At 36.3% G+C, this 18,647-nt stretch overlaps 1 protein-coding gene across 6 annotated transcripts in view; it reads right to left on the bottom strand.

Annotated features, from left to right (window-relative positions):
• TTLL7 (tubulin tyrosine ligase like 7) overlaps positions 1-18,647 on the bottom strand; it is a 65,213-nt gene that overhangs the window by 31,599 nt on the left and 14,967 nt on the right. For all 6 annotated transcript variants that reach the window (XR_009418980.1, XM_059478319.1, XM_059478318.1 and 3 more), the window contains 8 exons: positions 13,691-13,866; positions 13,403-13,537; positions 12,378-12,499; positions 11,607-11,674; positions 7,472-7,630; positions 5,735-5,951; positions 3,162-3,326; positions 2,189-2,347 (listed from right to left, as the gene is read on the bottom strand). Coding sequence is in view for 5 of the 6 variants with exons in the window: in XM_059478319.1 (XP_059334302.1) it covers positions 2,189-2,347; positions 3,162-3,326; positions 5,735-5,951; positions 7,472-7,630; positions 11,607-11,674; positions 12,378-12,499; positions 13,403-13,537; positions 13,691-13,715 (1,050 nt within the window). In the remaining variant the exon portion in view is untranslated. The remainder of the gene's footprint in view (positions 1-2,188; positions 2,348-3,161; positions 3,327-5,734; positions 5,952-7,471; positions 7,631-11,606; positions 11,675-12,377; positions 12,500-13,402; positions 13,538-13,690; positions 13,867-18,647) is intronic.

Here is an 18,647-nt window from a genome sequence, read left to right as displayed (position 1 = left end):
CCTTGCCAGAAACACTTGGTGCCACAAGATGGCAATCCTGCATTTCCCACAACTCTCGCTACGGTAGAAGGTTCCGGAAGTTCAGCAGCATCAAGGAGCAGGGGAGCTACAATGCATCAAGGCAATATAAACAAAAGTCAGCTCAGGAAAGCGGAGACATTATAAAAGTTGCACAATTCATTTCTTTTAATAGTTTGTTAAGCTATCTTTATAACAGAAAAGCTACATGAGGCATGGAAACATGAAACTAATCATCCTAATCCTATTTTGGCAATTTTCCCATATCACTGGGAACATTCAGGGCCTTGTGATTAGGACTCGTTTACCACTGTTAGAAAGAATGATTCACTCCCCTAAGGGGATTTTGGCAAGAGGGAAATGGTGGAAAGAGATAAGAGTGGAAATCTGTGGAAGTAGCACAAGTGTTTTAGAAAATAAGAATTATCTACACATGCGCATATATATATATATACACAGCAACTATATATATTATGTATAGTCTATGTATATACACTGCAGATTTGACCTTTACTACACTACACACATCATACATACAGTGTCCATACATCTACACACTCTTGGAATTGCTGCAAAAAAGCATGAACAAGCAAGGTAAAAAACAGTAAATAAATATGCAAAATTAGCAAGTTTCAAAATTTGAAATTTCTGTTAGTTTTGGTAAATGTCTGGCAAAACAAGCTGAAGGATACGTGTATTACCAAATGCAGAAAAGGAAATTCTTGGACTTTTGCTTTTAAAAAAAGTAATGACTAGGTACACAATTCCAAGTCATGAAGTATTCTCCAGCAACTCAAAATACCAGGAGCATTTACAACTTTACTCCCTCCTAAACAAGGAGTTTGGGATAATATGATTCTCCTCAGAGACACACATGCAGTTACTCAAATCCCCCAAAATCTCCATAGTTCATCAGGGCAGACAGAGAGGGGTCCTTCAGAACGGACTCCCAATGCTGGCTGACTCAACACCTCTCACAGGAATTGGTCTGTCAGCATTTGCTACAGGGCTGAATGAAATGTTACACACCCCCTTCAGTCTGCACTCAAATAACTACACACAGAGTTTTATGCAAGCTACAGGCAACCTACAGATGATAATCTGGAAGTGCAGTGCTAAATAAAAGGGGCAGCAAGCTTCACTGGACAAAAACAGAAGATGTTGATGTAGTACAGACTAAGTTCATGTCATGTGCTGCTGTTGGCGAGAACATCAAAGCCAATAAATATGCTATGTCTGCATGGCAACAGTGGAGGAATTTTATTTTTCTAATTTAAATTATAATGAATCCCTGAGAGAAATAAGCACAACAAAACAACTGTTGACAGTATTAATGGCCTGCAAATGAGGTTATAATTCAGTAAGTTAATTGTGTATATTTTGTTCATCAGTAGCTAAATCATATTCATGACTTGCTGTCAATCAGGGGTTTTGAATACATTTTGCTTTTTTTCCCCCAAGCTGCACAGCCCCCCAACCAGTTAACAGAATGAAATAAGACAATCTGAAAAAAGACAAGTGAACGTCATCTGTATGTTATTAATAGAACAATATAAGAGAAACAACAGACAAAGTTCAAACATTTCTGGTTGAAAATGTGTGTGAGCACCATTCAATTTAGCTGTACCACTAACAAACATATCAGAGAATAAATGTTTCTTCCAATCCCATCATACCAATTGTCTGCAGAATTTCCAGTATATCAAATTCATTTTCTCTCTTTATGGCCATGCTTTTAAAAGCACAGGAGAGGAAAAGAACACATATCCACAAAAAGGAAAAGATTAAGGGCACACATTCACAAAAGTTACCAGAGCCATATTACATAGCCATACTCACAAAGGAAATCTATGTAGCACCCACTTGCCATAATCAAGGTCCTCTAGCTACAATAATAACTGCATTAATGTTACATTTCCCATTAAAACTTTCAAAAACATCTGAAATGCAACATCAGTCTAGGAAAACAATTATCTTTTTTTCAGTATCAAAAATCACTGCAAGGTGATACTGCACTTCTGTATGGACACTGCAAAAAAGCACCAATTATGTACCCAACAACAGTGCACAGATTTTCTTGGTGGGTTTTCTTACATAGATATGGATTCAGCTGGGGCTTAGTTAACTTTATGCCTAAAAATTTACTTTACATCTGTATAAAGAGGTTTACCTCTAGGAGCCATGGTTTTAGTTTTCTGTCCAGCAGAATATCAAATCCCAGGACTTCAAAGCAGACACTGTCACTGCCTGGAGCTTGCCCCGGCCTGCACATGCGATAGGCGTGCAGCACATGCGGCTCCGCCACTATCAGAGTCTTCACCACCAGCTCCTGCAGGGATGCGGTTCAGAAAAATTCATCAGCACAGAAAACCCCAGCACATACTGAACTACAGTGTTTCCTGCTTTAATATCTCAAATTTCATTTACATACCTACTAGAAAAAAATTTAAAATACCAAATAAATAGTGTGTAGTAAAGAAACTATTCCTATGTAGTACCATATATAACTTTATATAGTTCTAGACTATTGATGCATTTTCCATGCTACATACAAACTTTGAGACTTGCAATAAGTTAAAGAATAAAAGCAAATTGGTAACATTGAATAGTATAGCCAATCTTCATCCATTTCATTTTGCAGTATAATTTTTGATAAGTGTTCTCAGAATCATACAAACAGCTATAAGCTCTAACAGTCTTAAGCCTATTCCTCATCTAAAGACACCTGTAACACCACTTCAGTGGTGCTTGACTAAGTACAAAGATATATGCAACACTGACTACAATTTTGTAAATATTTACACATAAAATTCACTTTATACACTAAAACAAAGTCTCCAAGAGTTTAAATGGCATGATTCCTTTGTACCTTTAAATAGCATATTCCTTATGTGAATAACTGCTTGAAAGGACTTTTGATCCTCAGAAAAAAACATTAACATTTAATTTGTAATCAGACTATGAATTTAGTATTTTAAAAAACATAGTAATAGTTTATAGTATGTCCTTTGTGACATCCATTGCTGAGAATTTGGGTTAATAAAGTTTCAAAAATCATTCTGAATTGCAGTAAAGCAGATGGCAGAAGCAATTAATTTTCTAAAAATACACAAAATAAAATAAAGTGCTTTAGTCTATCTTACTGAAATATCACTCCAGAATTTGGAGACATCAAGATTATTTGTTTCTAGAAACTCAGTAAACCATTTTATGGAGCGTTTGCTTCCTTTGTCTTCTGTTTCATCCCGTTCAAAGTGCTCATTATGTTTATTGACAGAGTAGTTAGTCAGATGCATATACAATTGACTCTAAAAAAAGGAAGAGAAGACATTTTAAAAACTTTAAAAACAATTATAAAATAGTCAATTCAAAATCATGTAAAGAAAAACTGACATTAAATCAATAAAGACATAATCAAACAGCTCGTATTTGGAAATACACTACGTGCAGATTTAGTGTTTCTGATTCTGGGAGATTGCATGACTGAATGCTCTGTAGCCTTCTTACAACAAAACCTGGGCTTCTACTTAAGCCAGTTGCAATGAACTGATCCACCAATCCACATCTGGTTAGATACTATATCTTACAGGTCTCTATATAAACAACTACCTAAAAAAGAGCAATTATCATAACTTAGAGAATTATTACATTCCACAAGAAGCAAACAATAAAGTCAGTATTTTGAAGTGCTACTTTTAAAATGCTAAAAGACACTGACATCTGCTTCATAGACAATCCCACATTTCAGTTTTCACTGTAGCTTATTTATGAGAAGTGTTCTCATGATAGTGATACTTTAAAATATCTTTTACATATAAACTCATCTGCCATGCTGATATCTGCCAAAATTGCTCATTTTTAACTGGCTGGTAGCCATATATCAGAGGGAGGTAAATTTCAAAACATACGTTACATAAATGACTGAGATCCTTCATGGAGCAAAATGTCAGCAGCAATAGACTCACGTTATCAGTTGAATTTAAAGAAAGCATTCCTTTTCCAAGCTCAGTTTATAAATCATGATCTGTACATTTACATTATCTCCCAGAGATTAATTCAGCTTTTCACTTACACTGTGGTGATGCCTGTCCTCATCACAGTGACAGTTCTCTGTCATGTTTGATTACATACATGAGAGTAGATGCTATTCTAAGGTGACCATAAGCCTTCTGTTCCAATTCATCGTTAATAGATAACACAAGCCTTCTGCTGCCATTTATCTTACTACACTTCCTTATCTTTAAAAAAATTAATGAAATTACCAAAACCAATCAATTTAATTGCAAATGAGTTAACAGTATATTGTAGTAGCACTAGAAGCAATGAATTTCTCCCATGGCTTCATTACTCCTTTAAGAATCATTCTGAAATCTATTGGTTTTAAGTCATCATTCCATGAAATTCAAATTATTTCAGACAAAAGTAATTATGTGTTAGACTTCAAAAAAAAAAAAAAAAGTGTTTGGGCATCTGAACTGATAGTCCAAAGTTATTTGGAACAATGTCACTGTGGAAATATGTCTTCCAAAGAACAAAGTCATTAGTGACAAGCACGTTATTTCACACAATAGACAACTTCCAGCATGAACAGTTCTGAGAACACAGAAACAACTGCCTGCTCTGTTTATCCTCTCAGAGCATATTTCAGTGCTGCTAATGCCGAGATTAGCAGCAATACACAAATTGTAAAAGCAAACTATTCCAAATATAGTACTGGAACACTTCCAAATATAGCATTTGTACTGGGCCTCAAATTGTACCTGCGTTTTTCAAAGGCACAGCAAGAGACAGTCAGAATTTTAAATTTCACATAGGCAAAAAGGCTCTATGGTGTTTTCTGTTACATAATTACATGGAAGGTGCTCTAAAAGCAATGGAGTACAGAGAGAGGTATAACAAACCTAACGTACTAATACCTTCCAATGCTGCAAATCTACTTCTTTCTTAGACATCTGCATTTTGGTCTGAGCAAAAAGAGAAGGGTTTACACCCCCAATAGGGCAACATGCCATACAGTAGAACAAGAGCAGAAAATTGTGCAAAATCTTTAGTACGACCCTTAGCGCATTTCTGGGTTTTCTCTGTGCTTACAGGCAGCTCTACTGAATCACCCTAAAGCTGCCAAGTACACACTCCTGTCCCTGCTGGAGCAGTCACTGACAAACAGCAGCAGCAGCAGGAGATTCCTCATGTTCAGGGACTGCAGTGAGCACTGGGCCCCTGCAGTGCTGGTTCTCTCCTTTCTGCCTCACTTCCCAACACAATGGCTGAAACCTGGCAGGACCCTCAGCAAAGGCTCCAAACTTCATGGATGCTGAGCATTGATCTAGCAGGAGATAAAGCTTGTTACCACCTGCCACCCCAGCCTCAGTCTCAGATGAATATAAAAGCAATGTGCCCATTCTTGCAGTGATTTGATTTTATTTTTTGGATTGTTATCTTTTGCTTTCCTCTAGAGTATATTTAAATTCTTTAGCATGCTACATGCAAAGTCATATAAAATTTTATATATAAGCAATAATTTGGCTGTACTTGTGATTTTGATAGAAAACCATGTGTTAAGGGTCTTTGATATAATTTTTTTTCTTTTCAATGGCAATGTAGAAATTTACCCAGATGAAATCAAGTCCTAGTTTATTTAATTTTACCACCTGCAAACACTACACAGGTTAAAGTCTATACCATAAGCAATAAATTGGAATGAACTTCAACTTACCAAATTTGAGTCACTGGGGGGGTGATACTTTTCTGTGCCCATTCTCACCAGTCCATCATGATATAAAAATATTTTTAATGGATCACAGGAGGTCACGAGAATATACACACGTAAATCGAACTTGTAGCCTTCCATGAGAAATGGTTTGTCAAGATATTCCTGAACAATTAAGTGATCCTGAGCTTGTAACTTTTCTCCATTTCTTATTAAAGAGATCCTGGTAAAAACAAAAGTTATTTTAAAACTTGGACATTACTCTTTGAAATAGATTATCGTGGTCACCCAGCCAAGTAGGGAGGCTAAAGTCTACCTAGAGAAAGAGATATCTTTGATATCTGATTTTTAGGGCAGAGAAAAAGTTCCATTCCCGTACAAGGCTTTTGGTTTCCTGTCCTTTATTGTGGTTCACTAGATGGAAAAAGGCAACGAGCCATTTCAAAGTAACTTTCTGCTTGCTTTGATTCAACAATTTGTAATAATGGGTTTGCTCTACACTTAGAAATTGTTTGGAAGAACGACCAGTCTCCAGCTTCAGTGATTATTCCTCATGCAGCTCTAAAAATAGACTTCCAGTCTTTGTCACAACTTCTGCCTGAGGCACAGACTGCAAAGAACTTTCAGTGCTAACCATAGGTGATGAAGTTTGCAAAGCAGGACACTGATCTGTATGTCTGAGGATGGCACAGATTAAGCTCAGTATTTCTGTATTTCCAGTTCCCTCACACCAGAATGCAAAAAGGTTTACATATGAACTATGAACTTACAATCTCTAATAATATAGGCTTTTAAATAACTGTAAAAGCTAATATTTTCAGTATACAATTATTAACCTAAAATTCCCAGAACCTTAAGGCTACCTTAACCTTATTCCCTATTATTCATTATACATTTCAGAGTTTTGGTACTGAATAGTCCTAATAGAGTGAAGTACTTTGCAGAAATTTCTCTGAACTATGCCAGTACCTTTCCCTTTAGCTTATCTTAGCCCTTATCAAGAAGACTGAAAAATAAAGAAATTGAAAGTTCGGGAGCCTTACTTTTATAGTAATTTTGACATATGCTGAAAAACTAAGAGTTTTAGTATATAGTATAATTCATATTGATATTAAAAGCAATAAAAGCTAAAACCAAAATATCTAAAAAAAAAAAGAACTAAAAAGAACTAAAATTACAATTGCAATATTTATCTCATTGGATTTTTACTGTGTGGCCCTGTCACAAATAAAACTTCTTCAACTCAACTGCAGGTTGCAGTCTCTTCAGGGCTGTGCCCTGCTTCCAAGAGTGCACATCCAGCCACATCCCCAACAGCATCTCCTCTGTCTCTCCTAAACCTTGTGGCTGCTGCTCTCAAACACATTTCTGCATCTCTGACTGGCTGCAGTTTGGGAACACAATGGGGTGTCTGAGCTGGTTTTAAAGCTGTGAAAGATCCTGACCTCCCACACACATCCCTGCAGCCTCCAGCCACCAAAACCCTGCCATTTATGCCCAATACAATCTCACCCTATAAATCTAAGCACAGCAGAAAAAAAATCACAATAAAATAACTGTGTTCATAAAAATTATGAGTTTATTTAAGGCTTGTGAAGCCTTAAATACAATAAACCAATACACTGATTTTCACTCAACTCAAAATACAATCTTCTTATTAACACACAGCTTCTGTTAATGTTGTAAGTAGCACTGGATTTCACCTTTAACAGGAAAGAAGACTGAAGTTAACTCACAACTCACCCATGTCCCATTGCACCATTAGCTGGTTTGACTATGAAAGTTTTCTGTCTACGTTTCTTCTTCAATTCTTTTACATAGTTCTGAAACTGTGTGTACTCTGCAGGAAAGATCCACGTTCGAGGAATGAAACTGTACTCCTGAGGCTGACTCTTGATCATTCTGCACAAAAAGGGTAATTGAGTTAAAATCTTTTGACTACTTTGATGTTTCAATCCTCAAGATGAAAAAGCACTCATGACAATTTGACAAGGGAGCTTTTTCAGCAAAATTCTGTGATATGAAAGCAAACTTTTGCATTTCTTTAAGAATAGTTAGCATTCTATTACATATTCATATGAGTTTGAATGTGTTATATTCAAAAGCAGACTATCTTGAGCATTTTTGCTTATGTGCTTATTATGTTACTGGTATCCATCTCATTTCTTGGCATCCATCTCACTCCTGTTACAATTTTTGGCCATTTACTCAAATGACTTGATGCTATTCCTATTCTTAGAAATATTGAACTCCTTACAAACCTTTTTTTTTGGGGGGGGGTGTTGGTGGTGATATTTGGGAAGTATTTTAATCTTCATATTGGTAGATGTCTGGGGAGCTATGAGGATCAACAGACACAAAAAAGAGGAGATGGGATATTAAGCAATTGGAAGCAATTAAGGAGGAGTTTTTTGTTCCTTTTGAAAGAATTTTTAAAATAAGGAATTGTAGTAAATAGACTTTGACAAAGGCCAAGCAACTCATTCATTTCATATATAGGACAAATCACACAAGTTTGGATTAGTCTTTGGTCCCAGTATATTTGGATTAAGATTCCAAGAGCACCTAATTTAATCAAAAGAAAGCAAAAACATTCAAAGCAAGATCAAGCAGGAAGGGAGTAGGGTGAAGGGGTGGAGCAAAAGAACTAAAATTAAAATAGGGAATCAAACTCTGAATCTGGGGAAAGGATGCAGCAAGGTCCTGATCTCCCTGCTTTAATAGCTGTGGCAGCTGAGGTAGTGAGTGTATCTCATTCTATACCTCTGTGAAGAAAAATTCTATACCTCTGTGAAGAAAAATGGAAGAAGAAGAATGGTAAAGAATTGGGGTAGCAGAAGTGTCCATCACCCAGAGCTGTGTATGACAGGAAGATACATCCACTCCACCTGTCAGAATGGCTGAGGTACACACAGTTCCTTTAACACTGCTTAGGACCCAAGGTAAAGGAGCAATGGGAGAACTATGCACACTGGCATCATTGCTCCCAACAGGATAAATTTAGTCTTTGCTGAGTTACACACTGTTGTAGCTAGCTTGTTTCAGGTACTCAGAGTACCTGAAACTCCCTTCATACAGAACCTCATATGAAATTAGTTCAGGTAACTCACAAATACTCTGTAGCATAGAATGGACACATCTAAAATACAAATATGCACAGAACAACAGAAAGGAATTGGAAGTTTAAAAAGAAATTAGGTGATACAGGAAGTCTCCAACTTAGATTTATTCTTTTTTAAATACCACCATGGTGAAGTTTAATATTTTTTAATTAAATACAGATTTAGGTATATTTCTCCTTTTGTATTGAAAACTAATAGCATCAGCATAATAATGTGTAAAAAAGGAAATATCATTTCTATTTCTCATTTCTACTATGAGCTTATGTAATACTCTTGGGCAGATACTTTTTCTTTAAGTGGCTAAAATACTAATGCAGAAAACAGAGCTCTTTTTCATCCACATGCATGGGGCTAGGACTGTAGCCAAGCCCCACTGGTATAATGGATACACTGTCACCAAACTGTGTAGCCAACTACTCAACAAACACTCTGTACAAACCACAATGGCTACAGCACTACTGCATGAGGTTCTGTGCTTCTGCAGCTTCATTGTAACTATTGTTCTAAGAAAGCTAGTTCAATGAAAGCCACTAAATATTCAGGAAAACTTTTTGAAAACAGAAGTAGATATTTGAATTCCTGATTGATTCATATAGTTAAACTACTCTCCATCTGCTCTGTCTTTATGAATATTATTACTTTGCCAACTGAGTATCTTATCTATGCAGAAATTATCCTATTTTTAGGCAAAAAGCAATTTTAGTTTAAATTCCTCTCCAGATTATTTATCATATGCCTCCTGTTACATGCTAGAGACCTGTTGTTTAACTTACTCAGGGGTTTTAATATACACACTGCCTACTCTAGCTTCAAGCTATTCCTGACATATTGATATTATTTTTTGACTGAAAGTACATAAGTTCTATATGCCTTATCTTTTTAATGCATAACTGGGGGATTACAAACACTTAATATTATGAAGTGGAATACTTCAGCATTGTTTGTAGGTTCTGGGGCTCACTAAAACTTTCAAGAAAAGAATTCAGCTCTGTTCTTTCCCTGCAAAGCCCTATTCAGAAAGGGCTTAGGAACATCATTAAGTAGCCTGTGGAATCAGGGCCTATTCCATTACAATAGCCCTATTTTTCAGCACATGGGCTGTCCACTATCATGAGTAACCACTTTTTCACTGTGCTGCTCTACCCTTTAGCTTTTGCTGTCCTTATCAGGAGGTCTGAGAAATAAACAGCAAATTATTGTTCTTCTGAGTACTATTTTAGCTCACAAATGTGGTCAGACTGCTTTTGATCTCAGAGCGCTTTCTGTACAAAAGAATCAATGGTGTTGAACAAAACATAGCTCACTAAAGGCAAAACCTTCAGTCTAATAAAGAAGATTCCACTGACTTTTCTGACTTTTCACATATGAAACTTTAGTGGATATATATGGATGAGAATCATTCTTGGCCCAAGATCAGTTCATGAACCTTTTAAATACAATCAACAAAGGTGTTGGAAAAGACAATATTGCATAGCTGAATCCATGCCCCTTCCCACTCATCCTGTGCACTTTCTCCCCCATTCACTGAATTAATTCTGTAACCACACTTATCCTTCACACAAGGAACTCTCATCTAAGAGACCCTTCACAACGCTCTCTTAAGATCTACTTGGCCCTACGATGGCATTTCTATTGTTTCTTTTTTCTTTTCTGTGTTCTTGTTATTATCCTTGAAAATGATGTTCATGCCTGCCTTTTTTTCTCAATTACATTCCTCTTTCCATCTGTTCCATTATTCTGTGTTCCTATACTTTCTTTGCTGAGTTGTCTTCTTTCATATTACACATTATGTATTACACTGCTCCCTTCCACCTTTCTGCATGTGAAAACCACATAGTTCTGTGACCCAGAGTGCCTGGATATTGCCTGAAAAAAGAACTCCTGAAGTGCATTACTCCTGAATAGTATTTCCCTCTCTAAGTAAGGTAGATTTGTTCTGTTAGAAGTTAAATTGTGTAAATCAGGTTCTGGGCCAAAAGATTAGCTCCATTAATAATTGCTCTACAAACTAATTTAGATTAGAATAAAATATTGACATATATTTACCCTCAAACCTTTCCTTACCTGGCTATCAGATCATTATTTAGTATTGTTTTCTTACAAGTTTTACTCACAGATTCTCAGCTAGGATAATTCCTGAGAACACAGTTAATCCACTAGAGTGAGGCTAATTTCTAATTAGACAAATGAGACTCACTGACTAATTTCTTATATAAACAGTAAGATGCTTCACATTTTTTAAATGTGATATACAGAAAAATATAACCATTAATTATTTTAAACAAGTACTATCACAGAATTGGTGAGGTTGGAAGGGATTTCAGTGGGTTCTCAGGTCCAGGGTCCCAGGTGAAGCAGGGCAATCCTACAGCACATTGCACAGCATAGTCCAGATGCACTATCCAGCCACATACAGTTCTTTTATTCTGTTCTACTATTATGGGATACATACGTGGGTGCATTATATATTAGGTTTATTGTACAATAATTCAAGACTCACCTACGTTTTGCAGTGTTTAGACAGAGAAGTGAACCCACATAACACTCCACTGAAATCAACTGGAGAAACAAAGTAGCCCACTCCAATGCTTCAGATCCAGGACCAAAGCTAAAGCTAATAAAGAACTTTGAAAATTATTCTTAGTCCTCTCCTAGTTTCTTAGTAAAAATAAACAAGCCTCCAAAGCAATAGTTCTGTATATTATTGCATTAAATATCACAGCTGGAAAACTTCTTAATATTAAAAGAAATATTACTTAGTCATGTTTCTTGCCAGAAAATCCTTTCTGCATATCTCTCCCATTCCTGGAAAATGGTTGATTCTCTAAGGAAGTAGGAAAAAAAAAAAAGGAAAATTAATTGAAACTTTTTAGTTTTTCTGGCATACCTAATTACAGTCATTTAAAACATTCAACTGCATGCTCAGGCAAACACAGGTACTGTTAAATCTAAATTATTTAAGATAATATCTTACACTACACTACCTATTCTTAACAATGCTGAAGATGCTGCAAGTTGTATTCTCTTCCATCCATATAAGTGCCCACTTTAATTTAATTTCATACATGAGACTATCATAGTTTTATTCACAAAGCTATCTAGAAACAGAGAATGCAAACACAAGATAATGGTAAAAAAACCAAAATATTGATTCACAGGACTGTGGAGAGAGAGAGCTCTGTTTCTTAACTTACTGCTTCAAAGCTTATGAGAAACTTATAAATGATGTTTAGTATCTTCTATAAATTGATCATTCACAACACTCAACTGGCAGAAAAAAGCATGAAAGAACAGCCCCAAATATTTATACACCAGATTCCAAGTGGTAAGAACAAATAACTCTGGAGAAGAGAATAGGATTTTAAGCTATGCAGTGGTACAGCCTTAATGCAGTCTGTTTGGTTGTGGTTTGTGTGGGGTTTTTTCCCCTCCACACAAACGGAACTGAGCAGTTATTGACAATTACTGCGCATCTCAGAGTAAAGCAGTTTATGGAAACATGACAAAAATCTGAACTAGCACTGCACCTGATAGTTCTGCAGCTCAGCAATCTTCTCTTGCTGCACAGCACAATCACTCCAGATGAGATTTGCTGTTTCATCCTCATCACGCGTTTTCACAAATCCCATCTCTTGTATTACTATACGCACTGTGGAGAAATCACACTCTTAGGCACTATTTTGAATCTCTTAAGTAGATTCATTTTCAACATTTAAAAAATCAATGAAGATTTTAAATACTTCCAATATAGAACCCTTTGTCAGAGAACAATGTTAGCATGGCAAACTATTTATCTTGCAGTATTTCCATCAGTCTATTGCAAACCTGCCATTACAATGTTTCAGCACCTTGAAGTGAGGCAGGAATCAGCACAACCTCTTATGGGAACTGCCAAGAGCTTCAAGGTATTCCCCAACCCTCCAGCACAAATCCTCTTGTACAGCAGTTAGACTTAATCTTGGTTATGCCATAAGTTAATTTTAAAACAGTGATGACTATAAGTGTCACTGCAGATAGGGACAAAAATACCTCCTTGAGGAAGGTACAGTGTTGCAAAAGCAAATGCATGCATTATTTTAATTTAAAAAAAAATCTGATTACATGCCATGCATAACTCTGATTATAGGAAAAAAATATTTTAGCACTAAACATGAAAATACAAAACCTTAACAGACTTTACTGAAATGCCTCTGTATAATAATTAGAGTATTTAACATTGAATTTACACTGCTAATCTTTCAAGGCTTTAATAAACTTCCAAACACATAGGTATTTAGAAGATTCTTCCACAGCCTTCTCGATTACTTAAGTTTTCACATTTCAAAGTAACAAGTGGGAATCAATATGAGTAACAAATGGGGATTAATAGATGCACAGTACCCAAAGCTATGAATTAAAAATTACAAGAAAACCCCAGGTTTCTTATAAAAGAAACTCCTTCAGAAATGTCTCACTGACAGCTTGATACAGAGTCCATTAATTCAGGCCATTAATCAGTAACTCTCTCACATCAAAGGCTATTAGGATGAAAACAAAATATGCAGCTTCCTACCAATTTCATATTTCGTGCCAGCAATATTGGCAGTGATAACTCCATTCTTCTTCTTCTTCTTTCTGACTTTTCTTTTAATTGTGCTCTGATAGGGTAGTTCTGAACTCAAAGTCAGAGGAGCAGTTCCACGGTTATCTTTGAAAAATAATGTTGTAACTATTAACATTTTTATATCTCAAATAACATATACAAATTAACTAAAAATACAAACAGTACTCCATCACAATTTATAGGTACAAGCATACTGAGGAATTCATAGGATATATTAAAAATCCAAGATTAGCATACCTCCCTCATTAGGAAAGGATGGCATTATAACCTAGGATAGTGCAGAAAAGGAGTTCAAATTCTGTTCCAACTTCTCAGCAAAGGCTGAAACTGTCAAAGCCAAATTACTTAAAACTCCAGCCATGCCATTTCAGTCTCTGGTTGTAGAAAATATTAGTTCTGGAATGGACAGATACCTGTGTTAAAAAAATATAAGAGAGACTTTGTCATAGACAAGTCCTGAAAAGAAAAGAGTAAATAGCAGGAAACTAAATATGAAAACACTTTTAATTGCATGTATAAAGAATTGCTTATTTCAGAAGATTGATCAAGCTATTGTAAATATAAAACTTTATTCATTGCAGTTCAATTCTTTTCTTTCTGGAAAAATAATTTTGCGGTGATAATTTTCAAAATGAAATTATATTACCTCTTTTTCTGATTTTCATTTGGGTATGGGACATTTTGGACATGAAAATAGGTAACACCGAATTCGATCAATAATGCCACTTTCTATCTCCATAAAGCTCAATGAATTTAGTGGTTTATACTTTAAACCCATATTTTAAATAAAAAATTAAAATCAGACACACTGTGTGATAGGTTTTCAATACCAAGTGGGAAATAACTGAAATCACAGTAATAATCTGTTTCTTCTCTTTTACTTTTCAATGTTTTTTAAAGCAATTGTCCAGTAACCATGTGGTAACGTGGATGCAGTTTCATGACTACTTCATGACACAACAGATATGATTTGAAGACATTTTGGGTTGACAAGCATTTAAATTTTCAGTTTTTAAAGCGAACATTTATTTGCATAAAATGCTATTTTTTACATCTACACACAAAATTCCCTTTTCCTTTTTTCCCTCATGAACACAGCACTACATGAAAAATAACTCATATTAAGTTTTTTAGGTCCAGCTTAAGCACCATAAGAACAATGGGTTAAAATATTAGCAAAAAAACCTTGGGAATCCATCACTTCTAAACACACTGTTACATGACTTTGAACATGCAGAACTACTATACCAAAGTCTGTAAGGAAATAAATGCTGTCTTTGGCAGGCTGCCTCAAACAAATCTACGAGTTTTCAAAACATATTTAAGATGTTACTGATCTTTAAAAGCTTTCATTTCTTTTCTGCAGTTATATGTGTAGCTAAAGTTCCTCACACTAGCTTTAGATCAGTTTATATTGCTGCTTTTGGTGATTGCAAGACTTATTTAAAATAACTTATAGAGAGCACAAGGGATTTCTTCTACTATAAATAGCAGAAAATTACAGCAAAGTCAAATTCAGCCATGACTTAGGATGCAAAATATATGTGGTCCTAAGACTGGACAAGATGTGCATTAAGGAAATTACTAAAACATTGCTTACAAGTCCACGCCTTTTCTTTTTCTCTGTGTGTGTGCACACAACAGAGGAGAGAGAGATGTATTTTCTGGACAAGTCACCTATCTTTTAAGAAATTACAAAAGCAGATGTTTTGAGCTCCAAGATCTAACTTCCTTTCAAGACAGACATTTACCCTTAATAGCCCAATAATGCAAAAGCATAAAAAGAACAGATTATGATTCTTTTATGACTGTCACAAATATACCAGGAGTCAAATTCTGCTTTGTAACAAGACAAATATCTCCCTCATGTCCATTTAGTGCCCCTGAGTATTTATCCACAAAGAACAGGAGATGTTTAATACACAGATACAATGTCAGACAGCACAGCATGTAACTCCCAGCCATTTTGAAGTTTGAATGTTTTGGATGACATTATCTGAGAAGGTGGCCTGAAAGTCCTTGGGCCCACTGGCATACTAAAATTAGACACAGAGTTGGGAAAGCAAAGCATTTGTCCTCCTTAAAACCACAGTGAAGGAAAAGCAGTGCTGGGCACAGTGACTCACTGGCTATTGCATGTTATCTGTTTCTCAGGCTAAGAATACCACCAGAGTACAAGACATGTTCAGTTCCTGGGAATAATACTGAAGTACGTCTGTTAGCCAATTAAGGACTTCTATGAATGTACAAAAATGCATGGCAGTCATTTCTTTGCTGTACTGACTAAAAACTTGCAATAAATTTGGAAGAATGTTAAGTGGACTAACACTGCCTTGTGAGAAACGCCAGCCCTTTACTAACACAGCATGATTTACAAGCTATGATATGCTAATAAAAAGCGAGCAGCTCATACAACTTTCATTCATCTTAGTATCACAGAAAATTATCTGCCCAAAGTTACTGTAACACACTGTGTTCTGAAGGTGGACCATAAAATTCCAAACTGCACCACACTACTGAATTACTGCTTTTCTTTAGATAGACACTATTCTTTACTTCTCAAAACAATACTCTTTAGGGTCAAGGTCTGTGACCACTCACGTTTTTTGTACACATAGATGAGTGGATGGCAAAGATTTATAGCTACCTTTGGAGTATTCCAAGAACAATTAGTAGTTCAGCCATATGGAAAACAAGGTAATGGGACTGTACTCTGTACTCAAACTTAGTTGAGGATTTTACTGTTCAAAAGCACAATTCCATACCAATAAATATTCGTATTCTGATTTAAGCTTGTATGTAATAATTAAAAATTATTTTACAACTCCTTGACTTCTCTTCAGTAGTCCATCTTCAACCAAGTGTTTCACTGAATACCAAAGCACCAGCAGTTCTAAACCATTAGTTTTCCAAAATATTTTACATAGGATGCAGTCCTTCCCTTTGCTCCTTTCCAAAGGCCACATAAGGTACAGTGAAATGGGACAGTCTCAGCATTTTTTCCCACCGTGTCAAGTGACAGATCAAGAGTCATGACATGACATGTCAAGAGACATTGCATGTCATCTGGAGGGATATATTACTCAGAGCAGTGAATTGCTGCTGTGAATTGTAGGCTAAGCCATGGGAGCAGTAGACTTACCCCTGTTTAGACCTCCCTGCTTTGTGCATCCCCAGGGCAGTAGCATGAGATGCTCCAATTCTGCAGCAAGAAAACCTAGCACCACCCTGCTGAGGAAGCTGCAGCCTTCCCAGGTAAACTGCAACTGTTCCTCTAACTGCCCTTAGATAACCAACTCTCTAAGCAGAGGAATGGATCACTTGTGAGAGACAGGAGTACACCTCTCAGAGCAATACATGAAGGGCAGGTGCTGAGGGGAGGGAGCTGGAAGGAGGAGAATTCACTAGGACAGGCCCTGGCAGCCACAAGCTCCTACAGCTCTTTTTTAATTCTACACCACAGAAATCATCCCAAAGTTACTTCGTTCCCTGACTCAGGTTCTCCCCAGGTATCGTCTTCTAGCTCACATCCTCTTATTTGTTGTTATTGCCAAGCCCTACTCCCAGGTCAGAGCAGAGCTGAAGGAAAAGCAGCACAGACTGCTCTGCAGGCAGCCTTTGCCAGTCACAGGCCAAAGCTGATTGCAGGACTCACCCAGATCATGCACAGTAACAGCAGCAGCATTGTCAGGTAATGACTGCATCAAATTCTGAGTCAGTTCTCATACCTGTGACATGTTTTTGCTTATAAAATAAGCATAACCTATAACCCTCATTCAGCTACAATAATGCAGAGGCATATCTTGCACATAACCTACCTGAGAGAGCTGTTTTCAAGAGATTGCTTTTAATAACATAGGAAAAAGTATTCTATTTTCAAACTGGGACTTTTGGAGCAAGTCAGCTGTCAGAAATCTCTGAATTCACACTCAGGCAGAAAAGGATTGCAGTTCCTGCTGCATATGCCATTTCCCTCCTGAAATCCTGATACACATAAATTAGGGAAGTTGTATGCTCAACCATACAGATTCAAGGGTAGCTGAACAAAAATGGTTAACATATAAAGGGAGAAAGACTTGTGAAGAAGAAATGAAAGCATCTTCATCAGGTTAGCACACTCTTATATAAACAAGCACTTGGACTAAATGTGCTCCACAGAGAAAAAAAAGATGAGATGTTATCTTTACAGCTGCCTGGCAAAGGTGTGAGAGTGACAGTAGGAAAGATACATTTCTGTCCTAGAAAGGCACAGAAGACTAAAAGAAAAAGGGAAGAAAAAAAAAAAAAGAAAAAGAAAAAAGGATCTTTTTTCCTCCAGGGACAGGAGAGGCAGGATACTCTTGCTGGAGAGGGAAGTGTTGCACATGGACAGAGAACATAGCAGATGCTCAAGCTCAAGTCCATTTAAAGGAACAGTGCCATGGTAAAGAGCAGAGGACAGTGGAAAAAAGTGGTTTCATAGTTAATACAATGATTCTTTGACAAATTGTATATTGTGTATTGTATATTCTAGAAACTCAAAACTTAAAAATATTTCATGCTGTTACACAAATTAAGTGTATCATAATAAGTTAGTAAATTGCCCTGAAAAATACTCTTCTGGCCTAGATTATATGCAGGTATTTTTTAACAAATCCCTCTCTAATTTCCCTGGTTTTCCCCTCCAGACTGCTCACAAGTGACCTCTGCCTTTTATGAACCTTCACTTTATGTCTTGATGCAATTGGAAAGTTTTTAATCTCTAAATAGTAATTGTATGTCATTAGACCCCACCCCCTTTTTCCCCCCCAAACAGTAAGTATCACAGAAAATGGTTTGATAAATCAGATCAAAAAAGAGCAAGGAGAGTCAAATTCAAACTGAAAGTAAGGTAGTGCAATTTGAGAATCTATTCCAAACAAGACAGTGAGATTCTTCAACCTAGTTTGGATCACACCAGTAACTTTGAAATCACAACAGTGTGCCCTAAGAAAAAAAGAGACTAGATTGCATATGCACATTTAAAATTATTTAATCTGATATATTTAGTCTCTCAGAATGGTAGAATCACCTGCTACAAAATACTCTATGTTCCACACATCACTTAGTGTACTGTTTGCAATGAGAACTTCCTTCCTTCTAAGCAATTGTGATACTACTGATGCCCAGTTTGAAAAGCTCCATGGGTTATACATGTGTTTAACTTTACATACAT

Source organism: Ammospiza nelsoni, chromosome 9, assembly GCF_027579445.1.
Source record: "Ammospiza nelsoni isolate bAmmNel1 chromosome 9, bAmmNel1.pri, whole genome shotgun sequence".
NCBI classification, from domain to species: Eukaryota; Metazoa; Chordata; class Aves; order Passeriformes; family Passerellidae; genus Ammospiza; species Ammospiza nelsoni.
Note: the sequence above shows the minus strand (reverse complement) of the source record. Positions and strands in the feature narration are given on the sequence as shown.